This window comes from Erythrolamprus reginae, chromosome 3 (assembly GCF_031021105.1).
Source record: "Erythrolamprus reginae isolate rEryReg1 chromosome 3, rEryReg1.hap1, whole genome shotgun sequence".
In the NCBI taxonomy this organism is placed as follows: domain Eukaryota; kingdom Metazoa; phylum Chordata; class Lepidosauria; order Squamata; family Dipsadidae; genus Erythrolamprus; species Erythrolamprus reginae.
The window spans coordinates 8,769,913-8,790,116 of NC_091952.1; the positions used below are offsets into that span (position 1 = coordinate 8,769,913).

The 20,204-nt window shown below is 44.1% G+C and overlaps 1 protein-coding gene across 3 annotated transcripts in view; it reads left to right on the forward strand.

The window, feature by feature from the left end:
- EEF1A2 (eukaryotic translation elongation factor 1 alpha 2) overlaps nt 1-20,204 on the forward strand; it is a 64,769-nt gene that overhangs the window by 16,101 nt on the left and 28,464 nt on the right. Inside the window, exons 1-2 of one of the 3 annotated variants that reach the window (XM_070744458.1) lie at nt 5,430-5,764; nt 10,588-10,849. In XM_070744458.1, the coding sequence (XP_070600559.1) occupies nt 10,706-10,849 (144 nt within the window). In that variant the 5' untranslated portion in view covers nt 5,430-5,764; nt 10,588-10,705. Of the gene's footprint in view, nt 1-5,429; nt 5,765-10,249; nt 10,850-20,204 lie in introns of those variants that run through there. The other 2 variants (XM_070744457.1, XM_070744456.1) reach the window with 2 other exon arrangements.

Here is a 20,204-nt window from a genome sequence, read left to right on the forward strand (position 1 = left end):
TCATGTTGTGGTGACCTCCAACCATAAGTCTAGTGCCAATTCCCCCAACAGAGCTTTAAGCTGATTGGCAGGAAGGTCAGAGGGACCCCCCCCCCACTGTAAAGACCTGATTGGTCGGATTGTAAAAATATGTTTAGTTCCTAACCCTATGGGAACCCCACCTCCAGGTTGAGAACCACTGGTATATAAACATTGCATGTTGGGGTATATTTGTCCCTCCCGCCCCTAGATGGGGCTAGAGAGCAAAAACAGTATATAAAGATTGTACGTTGGGGCATATTTGTTCTTCTGGCCATTAGATGGGGCTAGAGAGCCAAAAATACATATATAAAAGTTATATGCTGGGGATGACAGCTTGTCTGTCTGAATTGTAAATTCCCAGGATAAACAGAGTAGCATACAGACAGTTCCAATGCTGCTGTTTTCAAGCAGATGATGAAACGCTGATTTTGTTAATCATTCCAAAAGGTCACTATTATCATGAGGATGGGTTAAGAATACTTTATGGATGATACTATCCCCCTTGGGAATAAAATGGCATTAATCAAAGCGTTTCAAGGTTCCCCGGTGTCCATTAGCAAGCGTTTTGCTTCAACGATTTTGAAGAAATTGGAAAGAAAGCAGAATAAACTTTAATAATTAATCGCAGTGTAGCTTTGCAAGATGTATAAAATGAGCGACAAGGATGCTATGCTTCTCTCCCCCACCCCGCCACTTTGGCTGCCAGCGATTACTACATCGAAATAATTCTGCCTACAAATCATGTGTAATGCTGCATATAAAATATGTACACAGTGGTACCTCTACTTACAAACTTAATTCGTTCCGTGACGAGGTTCTTAAGTAGAAAAGTTTGTAAGAAGAAGCAATTTTTCCCATAGGAATCAATGTAAAAGCAAATAATGCATGCAATTGGGGAAACCACAGGGAGGGTGGAGGCCCTGTTTCCTCCCAGGAGATTCCTAGAGAGGCCCCACGGAGGCTTCTCCCTGCCTTTTCTGGCCGTTTCCTCCCAGGAGATTCCCAGAGAGGCCCCACGAAGGCTTCTCCCTGCCTTTTCTGGCCCTGTTTCCTCCCAGGAGATTCCCAGAGGCCCCACGGAGGCTTCTCCCTGCCTCTTCCGGCCCTGTTTCCTCCCAGGAGATTCCTAGAGAGGCCCCATGGAGGCTTCTCCCTCCTTTTTCCGGCCCTGTTTCCTCCCAGGAGATTCCTAGAGAAGCCCCATGGAGGCTTCTCCCTCCTTTTTCCGGCCCTGTTTCCTCCCAGGAGATTCCTAGAGAGGCCCCATGGAGGCTTCTCCCCGCCTTTTCCGGCCCTGTTTCCTCACAGGAGATTCCCAGAGAGGCCCCATGGAGGCTTCTCCCTCCTTTTTCCGGCCCTGTTTCCTCCCAGGAGATTCCTAGAGAGGCCCCATGGAGGCTTCTCCCTCCTTTTTCCGGCCCTGTTTCCTCCCAGGAGATTCCCAGAGAGGCCCCATGGAGGCTTCTCCCTCCTTTTTCCGCCCCTGTTTCCTCCCAGGAGATTCCCAGAGAGGCCCCATGGAGGCTTCTCCCTCCTTTTTCCGGCCCTGTTTCCTCCCAGGAGATTCCTAGAGAGGCCCCATGGAGGCTTCTCCCCGCCTTTTCCGGCCCTGTTTCCTCCCAGGAGATTCCCAGAGAGGCCCCATGGAGGCTTCTCCCTGTCTTTTCTGGTTACAGTTTCGGAGGCTCAGGTTTGTAAGTGGAAAATTGTTCTTGAGAAGAGGCAAAAAAGTCTTGAACACCCGATTCTTATCTAGAAAAGTTCGTAAGTAGAGGCGTTCTTAGGTAGAGGTACCACTGTACTTAGTTATGTCAGTGGTATTTTGCTCCAAGCGCGACAAAGATCAGAATGTCTTGAAACCCTTTAATTGAGGGTTCCTTTATTTGCCTGTGGTTCCCAGGTTTTGTTTTGTTTTTTAAATACCAAGGGAGTAACTCCGAAGGCCGTGATGGTGAACCTATGGCATGTGTGCCACAGGTGGCATACTGAGCTATATTGGAGGGCATGTGAGACTTTGCCATGTTTCAGCTCTAGTGTGTATGGGTGGGCTGGCCAGTTGATTTTCGGCCTTGGGAAAGGCCGTTTCATCCTCTGGATGCTTCAGGGAAGGTTCCCTGAAGCCCCGGAGGCAAAAAATCCCCCAAAGGACAAACCGGAAGTTTGGGGAAATACATTTCCAGTTTGACGGTGTTCTGTTTTTTGCACTCTGGAGGGTTTAGGGAAGGTTCCAGAAGCCCCAGAGTGCAAAAACAGTGCAATGGGCAAACCGGAAGTGCGTTTTCCCAAACGTCTGTTTTGGTCATTTGGGCATTTTTTTCACCTACCAGCAATAATAGGCAGCCAAAAATTTTACTGTCACACTGTGGGTGTGGCTTATTTTGTGGATGTGGCTTAATGGTCATGTGACTGGGCGGGAGTGGCTTGAACGATCATCATCGTTCAAGTGAACTGTTAAGTCCTCGACATACAACCTTACCAGTGTCGCTCGCTGGGGTAACAATTTGCTTCGCGTTTCCCGTGCTCTCTTTCCTGGGTCTCCCCTACCTGCCTCAGGCTGGGTAGCTAGGTGAACGGGTGCTGCCAGAAGCATAAATGCTGCCAGCGCTGCTTCCACCGACGCCTTCTACTTGCACCTCAGGTGGGAGGTGGCCATGTGAGGCTGGAGGGGAGCCGGGCAGGAGAGCAGGGAAGCCCGTCCGAGGCCAGGAAGGAGGAAAGAGGAAAAAAGCAAGGAGCACAGACGCAGCAGAGAAAAAAAGAAGAGCCGAGCTGAGACCAGTAATCCAGGAAGTGACAGCTGCCGATCAGCTGGAGCTGCGCACATATCTTCATTCTCGCCAGTGGAACTGCCTTCCACCCCATCCTGCCTGCTGCCCACCCCTGCCTAACAGGCTTCAGAAAGGCCTGGCGCATGCGTAGGGGGGGGCAAATACATGGAGGGGGGACAGAAGGGATATGGACATGATCACATATACTAGCACACCTCCACACCCCCGTTTTGGCACGCGAACCAAAAAAGGTTTGCTATCGCTGCCTTAAGGTATTACTTCTTTTGATTTCCCCCCCCCCCCCACCGAAGGGGGAAAGGGGCGTACACAAGTGCACCAGAGTGCCTACCGTCCCCTGTCCTGTAGTCCCTCCTATATCTCTTATATCTTCTCTTCTATCCATTAGTGTTCCCTCGATTTTCGGGGGTTCGAACTTCGCGGAACGTCTATACCACGGTTTTTCAAAAATATTAATTAAAAATACTTCGCGGTTTCCCCCCCTATACCACGGCTTTCCCCGCCCGATGATGTCATATGTCATTGCCAAACTTTTGTCTGCCTTTAAAAAACATTTTTTAAAATAAACTTTAATAAATAAACATGGTGAGTAATAATCTAAATGGTTGCTAAGGGAATGGGAAATTGTAATTTAGGGGTTTAAAGTGTTAAGGGAAGGCTTGCGATACTGTTCATAGCCAAAAATGGTGTATTTACTTTCGCATCTCTACTTCGCGGAAATTTGACTTTCGCGGGCGGTCTCGGAACACATCCCCCGCGAAAATCGAGGGAACACTGTATATCTCTTCTATCTCTTTTATCTCTTATATTTTCTGCTATTCTCTCTAGTTATATTTTACTCCTATATTTATTTATTTATTTATTTTGTCCAATACACAATAATACACAATGAAGGTTATAGAGGATATAGTAGGGAAGAAATATGAGATATAGGAGAGACTATAGGACAGGGGATGGAAGGCACTTATGTATGCCCCTTACTGACCTCTTAGGAATCTGGAGAGGTCAACGGTGGACAGTCTAAGGGTAAAATGTTGGGGGTTTAGGGGATGATACAACAGAGTCCGGTAATGAGTTCCACACTTCGACAACCCGATTATTAAAGTCATATTACTAAAGTCATATTTTTTACAGTCAAGTTTGGAGTATATTTCTCTTCTATACTCTCTTTGATACATTCTACTTGTATATATCCTCTATAATCTTCATCGTGTATTATTGTGTATTGGACAAAACAAACAAATAAAATAAATAAAAAATTCTTTGACCATAGAACAGTCTGTCCCCAGCCTTATCTTTCAGGCCTTCCAAGGTCCACGCATTACCACTGTAGTGGGATGATTAGTGGTCATCCTATTCTCTTTACTTCTGCCTTTCCAAAATAATGGACTGTTCAAGAACAGGAACTGGGCATTGCTGGTCCAGTGAAGAGACGGACCAGGGGAGACATGATAGCAGTGTTGCAATATTTGAGAGGCTGCCACAGAGAGGAGGGGGGTCAAGCTATTTTCCAAAGTGATTTTCGGCCTTCTTTTCGGCCACTGACACTCTCCCCAGGCTTCAAGAAAGACTCCTGAACCCTGGGGATGGCGAAAAATGGCCCAATGGGCATACTGGAAGTTTTGAGGCTTCAGTGAGGCCTGTGTCTACATGCACCGGGGGGGGGGGGGAGTGTGGGGGTTGTGCATATATGCGCGATGAGGGCATTGCATTATGGGTGTGGGCAGGCAGGCATACGCTATTGTGTGTATGTACACCCTTTTGGCACCTGAGCCAAAAAAAGGTTCGCCATCAGTACCTGACATGAACCAATACAGCATCTACACGACCCCTGCAAACCTGGGGAAAATGAATTCCACCCCATCCTTTCTGAGTTGAACCCAACAGGCAACGTCCCCCATTTGCATTCCCCAACACCCTCCTTCCCCCCCTCCCACCAGCAATTGCTTAAAAAGGACCAAGCTGGGCATCTGGCTGGTGAACCTCTGCTCTCTCTCTCTCTCTCCCTTTTCCTTCCCCCTCTTCCTCCCTCTCCTTCCCACCCTCTCTCTTTACCTTCCCTTCCCTCCCTCTCTTCCCCTTCCCCTCCCCTCCTCCCCTCCTTTCCCTCCCCCTCTCTCCCTCTCCTTCCCACCCTCTTTCTTTCCCCCCTCTTCCTCTCCCCCGCCTCTCCCTCCACCTCCCTCTGTCTCCCTAATTCCCCCTCCCACCCTCCCTCTGTCTCCCTATTTCCCTCTCCCTCCCTCTCTCCCTAATTCCTTCCCCCTCCCTTCCTCCCTCTCCCTAATTCCCCCCTCCCGCCCTCCCCTCCCTCTCCCCATCTGCCAACCTCCCTCTTTCCCTTCTTCTCCCTCCTCTCCCTCCCTCTACAAAATTCCCCTCTCACCCTCCCTCTCCCTTTCTCCCTCATTCCCTTCCCCTCCCCCTCTCCCCCACCTCTTTAATTTCCTCCCCCTCCCTCCCTGTCTCTCCCACCTTCCCTCTCCCTCATTTCCTCCTCCTCCCTCCATCTCCCTAATTCCCTCTCCCCCCCTCTCCGTAATTCTCCCCCGTCTCTCCCCCCCCTTCCCCTGACCTAGGTCCATCATCCCCACCTACCCACCCACCCTTCCTCCCAAATGTCCTGAACCGGCTGGCCAAAGGGAGAGATGCGCGCTTCGCTTTGCGCTCCTCGGGACGGGCCCCGGCTTGCCGTCCACCTGCTGAACCAGCTGGGATGCCCCCCGAGGCGCCCGCCCCCCATTAACGGGCATTTGTATTCCGCCCGCCCCTCCCGCCTCCCTCCCTCCCTCCCCGCCTCCGCTCTTCTACCGCATTGCCGTAGTTGCGAGGAGGAGGAGGGGAGGGCCGAGCGCCCGACTGCATTGCGCCGCCGCCGTCAATAGGTGGGCTCGCTCCGCGCAATAAAGCGCTCCGAGCCGAGCTCGCCAGCCTCTCGTCTCCAACCGCCGCTGCCGGTAAGAGCTCCGGCGGGGCGCAGCGCAGCGGCTCCGCTCGCAGCGCCTCCGAGGGAACCGGGGGGAGGCGAACTTCTTCTGGCGTGCGGGGTGGGTGGGCTGGCCCGGCGGGAGGAGGAGGGGTGCGGGGATGGGGGGGCGCATTGGAGGCCCCCCGCGCTGCCTTTCCAGGGAGAAAAGAGCGAGGAGAGGTCGTTGCAAGGGGCTTTTGAAGGCGAAGGGGGGGTGTGCGGTGGCGGGTGAGGGGGGGTTGCAAGAGGCTTCCCCCAGCTGTGGATTAGATCGGGGCCCTGAACCACCCCCCGCACATCCCTTTTACACACACACACACACACACACACACACACACACACACACACACACACACACACACAGGGTTGGGCAGGAGGCGTTGGAAAAAGGGGGCCGCGGAGATCGCGGTGGAGAGGAAAAACGATCCCATCGCTCCGGTGGGGTCGAAATGGATCTCTCCCTTTGGGCGCATTTCTCTCTCTCTCCATACACACACACGCATACACATTGATATCTATATCTATCTCATCCCATATCCTTTCTTTCTATCATATCTACCCATCTCTCTCATCTATCCTATATTCTACTATCTCTCTCCTATATCCTTTCTTTTTATTATACCTATATCTATCTATCTCATCTATCGTATATTCTTTCATATCTATCCATTTCCCTCTCATCTATATTCTTTCTAATACCTCTCTCCTATATCCTTTCTTTCTATCATATCTATCCATCCATCCATCCATCTCATCTATCCATCTCCCTCTCTCCTATCATATCTATCTAATGTATCCTATATCCTTTCTTTCTATCCTATCTATCCATCCCTCCATCTCAACTATCTATCCATCTCCCTTCTATATTCTTTCTATCATATCTATCTAATCTATATTCTTTCTATCATATCTATCCATCCATCTCTCTCCTATATTCTTTCTATCATATCTATCTAATCTATCCTATATTCTATCATATCTATCTAATCTATCCTATATTCTTTCTCCTTCTGTCATCTCTCTCTCTCATCTACCCTGTATTCTTTCTGCTATAATCATCTATCTATCTGTCTGTCTATCTAACCATCGCATATAGAGCAAGGGCACCTCTTCTTTTAATCCCCCCCCCCCCTCCTTTCCACGACCTTCATTCGCGGCTTCCATTATTCTATGGTTACGATTCTTTATAGTCTTTCCCGGCGAGAGGGCGGGAGCCGCGCAAAAACCGCTCCTCGCGTCCGGGCCTTTTGCAGTTGTGACCTTGTGCAAAGGGGCCGCTTGCCTGCGCCCCCGCCGCCCCCCAAATTTGCAAAAAAAAAAAAAAACCCGTCTAGACGCCTTGACCCGTGTTCCTTTGGGTGGGTGGGGAGTTTGCAATCCGGGTCAGCCACCAGCAAAAGAAAGACATTTAAAATAATTATAGTAATACTAATAATTCGGGGGGGTTATTTCTCAATGGGGCTGGGTGGAGCACGCTCTGGCTCCCCCCTCCTTCCCCGCAGATTGAGACGCGATCTAAAATAAACCCGGGCACTGGGTGCTTTAGGTTTTAAAAATAACCCCGTGGCGAAAGGATAGGAAAAGGGAGGGGGGAGGGTTGGAGTGAAGCGCGTGTCTTGCGAACCGAGCACGACCCGGGAGTGTGTGTGTGGGGGGGGGGGGGGAGAGAGAATAACGAGATGCTTCCCCCCCTCCCCCCCTCCATAGCTTCGAACCTGGTGTCAACGCGCATTTGGGCCTCTTCGGGAGGCCCGGATCGATTTATTTTTTATTTTTAAAAAACCCACACATTTTATTTAAAAAATAAATTTGCTTTTACATTTTTTAAAAGGCATTTTGTATTTTTTTTAAATGCATTTTGCATTTTTTTAAACGCTTCTTGCATTTTTCTTAAATGCATATTTTGCATTTTTAAATGCATTGCATTTTTAAAAAATAAATGCAATTTCTATTTTTTTGGTACAGATGGTGTGTCTTCTAGAATGAGATAGGCAGCTTGGCACCCAGATCCGGCCTTTGCGTGTATTTTTATTTATTCCTCTCCACCCCACCCACCCCCTTGCTAAAGTCAGAACAGGGACATGCCAAATTCCCAAGGGATGCACCTGTTCTCTTCTATTGCCTGTGCTAGGGAGGGGGAAGTTTTGCTAAGACAACCTGCCGCCACCCCCTTCCACTCCTGGCAAAAAAAAATATGAAAAAAATATATCACATTTTTAAAGGGAAGAGCATGGGAATTACGTCTTGGCGAGAGGGGGGGTGTCAAAGATGGCTGCTTAGGTGCAGGATAAAGCCTAATTTTATATTTTATTTTATTACAAAAAAAAAAAAGAGGATTGAAGCCGTGTGATTAGATCTCTTTCATATATTGGCTTATATTTTGCAGTGTTGGGGGAGAAAAAGCCTCTTTATAACCACCTTCCCCCCCCCCTTTCCAGCATCTCTTGCAAAAAAACCCTATTTATGTCTCTCTCCCCCCCCCCCTTTTGCAACACCATATTGGGCTTTTTTTTAGGAAAACAAATTTAATAATGAAAACTCCTCAAAACTGCCTTTGGAATAAAAGGCCTGGGAAAAAAAGCAGGAACAGGCTTGAATCATTTTTTTTTTTGTGGTGGTGGTGGGGCAGGTGGGTGGAGATACATGGCTGCCTGATGAATAAACTGTCATAAAAATAGCCGTTGTCTTTAAAAGATGGCATGAGCAGAAGGCCTAGCCAAGGGGCTTCCTAGTCTAGCCTTAGCTTTTAAGTCTAAACCTTGCAACTTTGGGGGTGGGGGGGGTGTGTCAGGAAGAGAGAATCCAGGCTGCTGCACTCACTTTTTTTTTTACCTCAGCGACAAATAAGGAGCCCTCATTTACACAAAAGAGAAATTTGGGGGTTCATGTTGGGCTGGACAAAATGCTGAATTTCCTCAGCTAAAGAAAAGCCGCTGGGGGGGGCAGCCAACAGCTCTTGGTAGCCAAGGCTTAAATTCCGATTATTTGGCCTAGCTGCTGTGTTGTTCAAGTTAAGTTGCCTCCTTATTTGTCGCTGAGGTAAAAAAGCGAGTGCCTCAGCCTGAATTAACCTTCCTTGGCATTCAAATAAGGGGGTTCTCCTTTTTGCATCCTTATCTAGAAAGGAAAGGGGCTTTAAAAAGAGGGGGCTGATCATCAGAGCAACCTAGCTTTTCAATTTGGGATCCCTCGGGGGAAACAAGGCACCCATTTTGTTTTAGTTTAGGGCCAAGTTAAAACATTTAAGGAAGAGTAGTCATCTTCTATGATAACAGATGGAATTGATTGATCCCTTCCTTCCTCCCTCCCTCCCTCCCTTCCTTCCTTCCTCCCTCCCTCCCTCCCTCCCTCTTCCTTCCTTCATCTTCCCTAATTCCCTCACCTTGTCCTTCTTTTCTTTTCTTCCTCTTCCTATCCTCCCTCCCTCATCCTGTCCTTCCTTATATCCTTTCTTCTCTCTCCTTTCCTTCCTTCTTCCCCTCCCTTCCTCTTCATTCTTTCCCTCTCTCCCTTATCCTGTTCTTCCTTCTTTTCCTTCTCTCCCTCCCTCATCCTGTCTTCTTTCCTCCCTCGCTCCCCCTCCTTCCCTCATCCTGTCCTTCCTTCCATTCTTATCTCTCTTCCTTTTTCCTTCCCTCCCTTCCCCTTCCCCCTCCCTCTTCCCTTCCTCTTTCTCCTTCTTTCATTGTCTGTCCTTTCTTTCCTTCCTTCCCTTCCCCATCCCTCTTCCTCCCTTCTTCCTCTGTCTGTCCTTCCTTCCTTCCTTCCTTCCTTCCCCTTCCTTCCTTCCCTTTCTCCTCCCTCTTCCTTCCTTCTTCCTTCATCCTCTGTCTGTCCTTTCTTTCCCCTTCTTCGTCCCCTTCCCTCTTCCCTCTTCCCTCCCTCCTGTCCTTCCCTCCCTCTCTCCATCCTTCCTTGCTGTGAGTTGAATCACGAGAGAGGCCTTTTCTCTCCATATTCATAAAATACAAGATATTAGTATTAAGTATTTTATATTAAGCTTGGAGAATTAGATCTCCGTCACCATATGAAATAATTTGCTGTCACTTTTCACTGCATTTTATTTTTCGCATCAGCTTCACAGCCTAAACCTCCCAAGGTTCATTTTCCATTTTAGACATTGTGCCGAACATACACATATATATTTCTTCTCGTTCTCATCTTAAAAAGCTCTCATTTTATCTTCTTTTCACTTTCTCTGGGGTTCTTTTGTACAAACTTCACCGTGCTCCTTTGCAATCCGTTATTCTGTATGCTGATTGCTTATATTTTTGATGCAATAAAACAATGAACTTGGAACGTGAAAGGAGGCAGGAAAGAAGGCAGGAGAAGTTTAATAAAGATCTTGAAGAGAGATCATCCAAAAACTCCATCTGTAATCTAACTTTTTATAGTAAGATGGAGAGGAAGAATTTTTATTTCGATGTTTAAGAATTGACAATGTTGTATAAAATTAATAGAAATTTTTAGACAAGGGGAGATAAGAGCCTCCATTGAGTGAGTAATAAGAAAAGAAAAGTGTATATATGATTGATTTTAAGCATTGTTGTGTTTATAACTATATATTGTTTTATTTTATGGTGGAGAAAATAAGTAAATATATATATATACTGTATATATACCTGGAATTTCTAAAGCAATAAATGTAACACCCAAAGAAGAGGCTTAATGTTATTATAACACAGAGACACAGGTTTTGTTGGCCTGTGGAAACCAAGGCTGGGCAGGATGGTGTTATGTGGCTCTGTGTGTTGTGTTCTTGTTGCTCCTGACAACAACCCTCCTGATCTTCTCTTTTTTCTTTGCACACAGCCTTTCCTCGCAGCCACTGCTCCTCCGTGTTTTTTCCCACCCTTTCTAGCTCAAATCAGCCCCCCCCCTCCCCTGCCCGCCCCCCCTGTAAGCCCAGGCCTCTGCCAAAGGAGGAAATATGGGGAAGGAAAAGACCCACATCAATATTGTGGTCATCGGACACGTAGACTCTGGCAAGTCCACCACCACCGGCCATCTCATCTACAAATGCGGAGGCATCGACAAGCGGACCATCGAGAAATTCGAGAAGGAAGCCGCGGAGGTAAGAGGAGGGTTTTTTTCTCTGGGTCTTTATCCTTCTGACCTTCACATAGGCCCTCCCTCCCTCCCTTATCCTGTCTCTCTTTTCCTTCTCCCCTCTCTCCTTCCATTCTTCTCCCTTCTTTCCCTCTCCTTCCTTCTTCCCAATCCTTTCCCTCCCTCCTCCTTCCTTTTTTCTTCGACCTTTTATTTTTATTTGTTTGTTTTGTCAAGTATATATTGGAGGGTATGTAAAGGATATAATAATGTTCATATGCATGATACTAGTAATAAGAAAAAAAATAAGAAGAAACATTAGATATAATATTCATATACGTGGTACTTTTTCTCCTTTTATTCTCTCATTTCTTTCTCCCTTTTCCCCATTTCCTTTCTTTCCAATTTCTTCTCCCCTCTCTCCTTCCTTCCTCCCCTTCCTTTCTTCTTCCCTCCTTCCTTTTTTTCTCCTTTCTCCCTTTCTTCTTTCACTCTCCTTCCTTCTTCCCATCTCCTTTCTTCCCAATTCCTTCCTACCTTCTCCCCTCTCCTTCCTTCCTTCCCCCCCTCCCTCATTTCTTCTGCACAATCCTTTCCCTCCTTCCTTTTTTCTTCACCTTTCTTCCTTCCTTCGTTCCCTCATTTCTTTCTTCCCCTTTTCCATCTCCTTCCTTCCAAATTCCTTCCTTCTCCCCTCTCCTTCCTTCTTCCCATTTCTCCTTCCTCCCTTCTCTCCTCTCTCCTTTTCTTCTTCTCCCTTCGTTCTTTCACTCTCCTTCCTTCCGTCTCATTTCTTATGCCCAATCCTTTTCCTCCTTCCTTTTTTCTTTGCCCTTCTCTCCTTCCTTCCTTTGTTCCCTCTCATTTCCTTCTTCCTTTTTCCCATCTCCCTCCTTCCAAATTCCTTCCTTCTCCCCTCTCTCCTTCCTTTTTCCCATTTCTCCTTCCTTTTCTTCTCCCTTCCTTCTTTCACTCTCCTTTCTTCTTCCCATCTCCTTCCTTTCTTCCCTCCCTCCCTCCCTTCCCCCTCCTTCATATTTGGAGAAGCCAACTAGCATGGGGGGGGGGGGGGAGACTTGGCACTCCTTATGAAAAATTCCACTGTCCATTCTGGCAGAGCAATTTCATTTGTTGCCCCATTGCGGGCCCAGATTGAAAAAAAACTAATAATTCATTTATTTCGGGTGCAGAAACCTCTCTGCATCTTATGCAAAAAAATGAGGAGGTAGAGGTTGTTTTTTTTTCACAGCAGGTGGCTTCACAGCTGCCCACTGCAATCTGTAGTAGCCACATCACATACTATAAATAAAGGAAAGATAAGCCATCCTCCAGAGAAGCTCAACTCCTAGCACAGTTTCCTGGATGTTGAAGGAGTTGGCCAATTTTTTCTCGACTTTTTAATCTACTTTTCAGCTCTGGGATTTTTGGAGCTTCTCTTCAAAGGACTTACTGAGGTCAACTCTTGTTTAGATCCCAAGATCAGCCAAGGACAATTTGTTGGTGTGGCTTAATTTGAATTGGGCCATATCTCTCTTTTTTATTTTTATTTTTTTTAAATTAAGCCAACTCATTTATGGAAGGCAGGATTCAGAACAGTCTTCTGTTATAAGGTGATGTTGATGCAACTATATCTAGCTAATTTCTCAAGTTAGCTGTTCAGGAAAACTACTGTACAGGTAATAAGACCATGTGGACCAGCAAAAGATATCCTTGGAAATATAAATAAACCTATACACATATTTGTAAACGTCCCTCAGAAATGGGTTTCATTGTATTTGATCCAGTTCCCATCTTCCACATCATCAGCTAAGTTCACACAACACCCTAAAATGTGGTTTGATTAAGTCACTATTGACTGAAACCCCAATTGGCTGGGTATAAGCCAGTATGCTAAAAAACCATGGGCAATGGTCTATAAACCAAGATAGCTGTATTCACTTAACACACAAAGCCAAAAGTAAACTAAAGGTTTCACATGAATGGCCCCCTTGCACTTTGCAACTCTAGATGATCCATCTTCTAATCATCTTCCTGTGAGCCACACTTAGCCACGAATCATGGTTTATAAGCCGAGACATCTACACTGAAGAAAATATTTGTATGTCAGATTTAAATTGTGGGGTCCTTAGTGCACTCTAAGCTGGGTTGTTTTCTAGCAGACGTTTCATTACCAAACTAGATAACATCATCAGTGCCAGCAGCACTTACCATGACAGTGAAACATCTGCAAGAAAGCTCGAAGAGCAACATGGAATCCAGAAGATATCTGCATTGACTTTATTTATTTGTATCCTACCTTTATTATTTTTACAAATAACTCAAGGGGGCACACATATCCAACATACCTTCTCCCTACTCTTCCTCCTCCTCTCCCCGTAACAACAAACCTGAGAGGTGGGTTGGGCTGAGAAAGTAATGCGCTTAGGGCAAAGGTAGGCAAAGTTGGCTCTTCTATGACATGTGGACTTCAACTCCCAGAACTCCTGAACTAGCATGATTGGCTCAGGAATTCTGGGAGTTGAAGTCCACAAGTCATAGAAGAGCCAACTTTGCCTGCCCCTGCGCTTGGCTAAAACCCAAACCAAAAGCTTAAGTGTGAAGTTCTTGATGCTTGGTTGTTTGCTCGCAAATATTTCATCTAAGTTACATAATCAGTTATCCAACACACTCACCCACTGATGATGTAACTTAGTTGGGTAATGAAACGTTTCCAAGAAAACAAACATGCTCAAGAGCACCAAGGACCCACATATAATTATATGATAATTATAATATTACAAATATTCTCTTCCAAAGGTTTAAGGTAGTATTTGCAGCTTTGGAAGCCTATGGTGCATGTAATATTTTCTCCACTTTTTATGAAGCTTAAATTCAGGATAGCAAGCAAACTCTTGTACCGTCTTAGCTGGAAGAGAGGAGATATTGTTTTTAGTTTTAGAACAGGCACCTATTTAAGCTTGATTCCTTCATTTCTCCCTGATCACTTTCATCCTCTTTAATCCTGCTTTTGTAAAGCTTTTAATAAAATGATAATAAATAATTCCCTATGCCAATGTTTTGAGGTTCCTGGCAGATGACATGAATTCTGCAGTGTTGTGATCATGTTTCCCAAAATCTGAAATTCCGCAAGGTGGGCTTCCTTCCTCTCAGCCCTTCCCAAGTTTCTAGTCCTTAGGATTTATAGAGCGCCTGGGGAAAACAACCCGTGGGTGGCAGCCATACGCAGTGACATCGCAAGAGACCAGAATAGCAAATTAAGATAATTTTAGTGCCCAGGAAGCGAGTTCTTAGCGCTACTGCAAAAAGTACTTGTTCTTCTTCTCTAGAAGCTGAATAAATTATGCAAAATAGTCCTGCCATTATTCACATATTATTATTTTTTTAAAAAAGAACCTAAATTCATCCTTTATTGGGGCCCAGTTTGTACATCGTTAATTGTTGATGTAGAGCCGCCAAAAGATGGCGCATAATACCAAAAGGTGTATGACAAATCATTTATTTCTTTGTCTTGCATTTTCCATAATTGCTAGCAAGACACTGGGGAAGAGCTGTTTGGCAAAATAAGACGCCATTTCATAACGTTGTTTATTAAAACGCAGCTGCACAATTTGGCATTTTTAAAGAAGGAACTGATGGCGAGTCGCAACCCCGATAAAACTCTTCTGTATCCTGACTTCTCTGTCATTTGCCAAGGGCAACCGACAATTTCTGAGGATCAGTTGTGAATATTTGGGCTGCTTCTCAATTGCAGATAGCTTTTCGTGTTTTGAATGTTTACCTCTGCACCTTTGTTTTAAATGAAAAACATATCGAATGCCAGGAAAACAAATTGATTTTCCCAGTTTGTTTGTTTGGCTTGTTTTCTTGTGAAATTGGGGGTTTTAACACTGATTTTTACTTTAGATACTGTACAAGTCTGCTTACAATTCAACAGTGGTAGAACAATGGAATTTCCCCCACTTAAAGTCAGTTTATATTCTGTGCTAATTTATTCAGCTACAAATTAGAAACCAGAAAGTCAATTTACGGATATTCTATGTTCTCCAGGCCTAATTCATTCCCAAAGATAAGCTAAATTATCAGAATTCTGCCCTATTTAGAACTAGTGAACTAGATTTTATTTGTTTGATGTATAATACTGTGTTTTTCAGCCTTGCCACTTTAAAGATGCGTGGACTTTAACTCCCAGGATTCCTCAACCAGCATGGGAAGTGAATTCTGGGAATTGAACTCCATATATCCTACAGTTGTCAAGATGGATAGAATATTCTTATCCTGTTTGTTTGTTTGTTTGTTTGTTTGTTTGCCCCGAGTCCTTGGAGAGGGTCGGCATACAAATCTAATAAATTATTATTATTATTATTATTATTATTATTATTATTATTATTATTATTTGTTTTTAAAAATACCGGCTCAAGATTGGCTCAGCCTTCCACCCTTCCAAGATGGGTAAAATGAGGACCCAAATTGTTGGGGGCAATAGGCTGATTCTGTAAATCGCTTAGAAAGGGCTATAAAAGCACTATGAAGCAGTACATAAGTCTAAATGCTCTTGCTATAATGCTATTATAAAGGAGCAGTATTTCAGGATATTTCATGTAGTCCTTAAAGAAAATAAAAACTCATTCATGGACAGCTATTCTATCCAAGTTTTTACTTACTTATTCACTGATGTCACAAAACTCTGCCCCAGTGTCTCTTAACCTTGACAGCTTTAAAATGTATGGACATCAACTCCCAGAATTCCTCAACCAGTGTGGACTTGAACTCCCAGAATTCCCTAGCCTGCATGGAGAACTGAACAGCTGAAATTTATTTTCACTTGTTTTCATTTCTATGGATGGGCTTAAGAAACAGAAGATTGACGGCAAAAAAAGACCTCACGGTCCATTTAGTCTGCCCTTATACTATTTCTTGTGTTTTATCTTAGGATGGATATATGTTTATCCCAGGCATGTTGAAATTCAGTTACTGTGGATTTACCGACCACGTCTGCTGGAAGTTTGTTCCAAGTATCTATCACTCTTTCAGTAAAATAATATTTTCTCACATTACTTCTTATCTTTCCCCCAACCTCAGATTGTGTCCCCTTGTTCTTGTGTTCACTTTCCTATTGAAAACACTTCCCTCCTGAACCTTATTTAATCCTTTAACATATTTAAATGTTTCAATCATGTCCCCCTTTTCCTTTCTGCCCTCCTGACTATACAGATTGAGTTCATGAAGTCTTTCCTGATAAGTTTTATGCTTCAAACCTTCCACCGTTTTTGTAGCCCGTCTTTGGACCCGTTCAATTTTATCAATATCCTTTTGTAGGTGAGGTCTCCAGAACTGAACACAGTATTCCAAATGGGGTCTCACCACCAGCGCTCTATACAGTGGGATCACAATCTCCCTCTTCCTGCTTGTTATACCTCTAGCTATGCAGCCAGGCATTCTACTTGCTTTCCCTACCGCCTGACTGCACTGTTCACCCATTTTGAGACTGTCAGAAATCACTACTTTTCTCAGATCAAATTGCTTGTAAATTATATCCCCCCCTCCCTCAAATGTATTTATTCATTTATTTAATTGGATTTGTATGCCACCCCTCTCCGAGGACTGTATGCATACTATATACCTGTGATGGTGAACCTATGGCACGAGTGTCGGAGGTGGCACGCAAAGCTCCCTCTGTGGGCACATGTGCCATCTCCAGCTGGTCTTAATGGGCACTGGAGCACTGGAAAATGGTGTGAAAAATGCCTGGAAAATGCATTGGTTTTGGGGCTTTTGGCAATCTGATGCGTGTACATGCATGCACATTCGGGTTTGGGCACTCCGCGCTGAAAGAGTTCACCATCACTGCTGTACATAATAGATCTGGAATTAACAATTATTTCCAGGAGTGTTACATGTCCAAAGATACTTCACCAGAAGAGCCCTTCACTCCTCCAGTCGAAATAGAATACCCTATGAGACTAGACTTTCAATCCTGGGCCTAGAAAGCCTAGAACTAAGACGCCTTAAACATGATCTAAGTATTGCCCACAAGATCATATGCTGCAACGTCCTGCCTGTCGGCGACTACTTCAGCTTCAACCACAACAACACAAGAGCACACAACAGATTTAAACTTAATATTAAGCGCTCCAAACTTGACTGTAAAAAATATGACTTCAGTAACCAAGTTGTCGAAGCGTGGAACTCATTACCGGACTCCATAGTATCATCCCCAAACCCCCAACACTTTACCCTTCGATTATCTACGGTTGACCTATCCAGATTCCTAAGAGGTCAGTAAGGGGCGAGTACAAGTGCACTAGAGTGCCTTCCGTCCCCTGTCCTATTGCTCTCCTACATCTCCTATACCTTTCTTCTATTCCTATATCTCTTCTTCTATTCTTTCATTGATATGTTCTATTACTATATCTTCTTTTCTATTATTTCTTAGATATATTTTACTATGAGTATCTCCTCTATAACCTTTATCATGTATTTTACTATGTGTATATAGATATATACCCACTAAAACCCTAATTGTGTATTGGACAAAATAAATAAATAAATAAATAAATAAATGAATGAATGAATGAATGAATGTTAATAACGTCTTTGATTACGTATACTGTAGTACCTTTAGAAGGAGAATTGATGCTAAGATTATCTGGCCTTGGGTTCGAATTCTGGGATTTGAAGTCCATATATCATAAAGTTGTGCCAAGGTTTGGAATCGTTGCTTTACTCTTTTTTTAACAGTTAGCATAGTTACTAAAAACAAAATATTCTTCAGTAGGCTAGACCTTATTTTGAAATCTGTCCTTTTGAGGAGGCTAGATCTTAACTTAATTCTTCCATTTTGCTCAGTCCTACAATCTACCCTTGCCTTGCCCATGTGCGTCCTCCTCTCGGGATCTGTGCCTTTAAGCCAGGCAGGCCTCGGTTTGCCACCTTCTCCGGCATTGCCAAGGAGAGAGCTTGAAAGCTGGCTATTAATAGCCAAATGACTGTGCTTTGAGCCTCCATTTTCTGATGCAAGGCTGTGGATTCTCTTCCACTTGGTTGCATGTATAGGAAATGGAGGCCGGCTTTAAATAATAAGACTTATCGAAGGAAGAGCTGGGGGGGAAAAGAGGGGAAACAGAGAAGGAAGAAAGAGAAAGAAAGATAAGGAAGGTGCAATGAAATATGACGCTTGGTTTTAAAGAACAGATGGAGTGATAGTTTAAAATGCTCTCTCTCTCCCTCTCTCTCCCTCTGGCTTTGAAAAAGCTTAATCATGTGCCTGTTGTTCTTGTGCAGCAAAATGAAGATTTCTCACCCCCCCCTCTCCTAGTTTGTCAAACAGAGCTGGCACTGTACAAAGATAGAAAATACAGCCTCCCATCTCCAACCCCCCCTTTAATTCCCTGGGCATAGCCAATTGAAAAGCGGCTTCTCTTCTATCAAAGAGGCTTGTCCCGATACAGCAAAATCTATCTATCTCGGATCTCGGGCTCAATTTTCAATGAGGAAAAAAAATAACCAGTTTATTGTTTGTGATTTGTTGTTGTTTTACTTCTGCAATTTAGCCGAGTTTGGGTATGGCCTCTTGATATATAATCTGATTGTCCATGAAGCAGAAATTTCTTTTTTATTTCTCTGGGCAGATTTATCTATCTATCTATCTATCTATCTATCTATCTATCTATCTATCTATCTATCTATCTATCTATCCATCCATCCATCCATCCATCCATCCATCCATCTATATCTATCCTATATCTCCTATACCTTTCTTCCTATATCTATTCTTCTAATTTGTCATTGATATGTTCTATTCCTATAACTTCTCTTCTATTCTTTCTTAGATAGATTTTACTATCAGTATATCCTCTATAACATCATATATTTTACTATGTGTATACCCACTAAAACCCTCATTGTGTATTGGACAAAATCAATCAATCAATAAATCAATCAATCAATCAATCAATCAATCAATCAAAATAAATCTGTCTGTCTGTCTGTCTGTCTGTCTATCTATCTCGATTTGATTTCTATGCTGCCCTGGTTTTCTCAGATGAATTATTATTATCATTATCATCATCATCACCACCACCATCATCATTATTATTATTAATTGGATTTCTATGCCAATTACGGATGCTGTGTTATACAAAGCAGCCTCCTGGAATTAAGAGAGCATTTATTTTCAGCAGTGTTACATGTTCATAACGTTCTTGATTAGGTAGGCATGTTCAAAAGGAAGGTGGATGTTGAGATACTCTGCAGTGATGGGTTCCTACAGGTACGGTCAGGTATGCAGAACCGGTAGAAAAAAAATAATTTTTGTTTTTGTTTTTTCCGCTTCTGGGCTCTGGGTATGTTTTTCCTGTCGCAGTAAATGAGGTTGAATGTGTATAATTTTAGAAGAGCTGTGCGCGTGTGTGTGTGTGTGTACATACACATACAGTTTATATAGTAGATAATGTATATTTTTGTGTGCCTGTGTGTAATATGTATGCACACATATGGCATATATATATAGAATTAAATAGTTTTGGATGTTCAGTAATAGTAAATAGATAGGGAAATTGTATCTCTTTGAGGCGAGGAGAGGCCAGGCGAGGAGAGACCCTTGACGTGAGTGACGTCAGGTTGGCCACCTTTAAGCCAGTCACATGATCTTTAAGCCACCCTCGGTCACATAATAGTCAAGCCACTCCCACCTGGTCACATGGCTGGCAAGTCACACACCCCAAATAAGCCACACCCACAATGTGGTAGTGGAAAATTTTGCAGTCCTTCACTGATACTCTAGCCTTTGTTCAGTGACTGATAATACCAGTAGGCGTCCATTTTCAACCATTGTAAATATCAGTGGCTATTTTAAGTTAGCCACTGGTCATGTGATCAAAATTCAGACATTTGGCAGCAGACTTGCATTTATGACAGCTGCAGTTTCTCAGGGTCATGTGATCACATTTTGTAACCTTCCGACAAGACAAGCAAAGTCAATTGGGGAGGAAAACCCAATTCGCTTAACGACCGCGTGATTTTCTTAACAATTGCAATGATTTGCTTAACTGGGGCAGAAAAAGGTCATAAAATGAGACACGGCTCACTTGAACATCTGTTCTAGCTCAGCATTGGAAATTTTAGGCTCAATTTTGGTTGTTAGTCCTGTACGGATGGATACCTGTACGTCTTTTGATCCCGTTTATTTTGAGAGATTTGGGGAAGACTTTTTTTTAAGTCATTGGCCTTTATTTTTCCCCCCCAGGGTTGATTATTCACAGGGGGTGAGCTGGTTGGTGATACATTATCCTCCAAATATTGCCATCAGAAACCCAGAAGTCCGTTTTTAAACATCTACAAGTTTCTAGTCCATATTGCTGCAGATAGAATAGAATAGAATA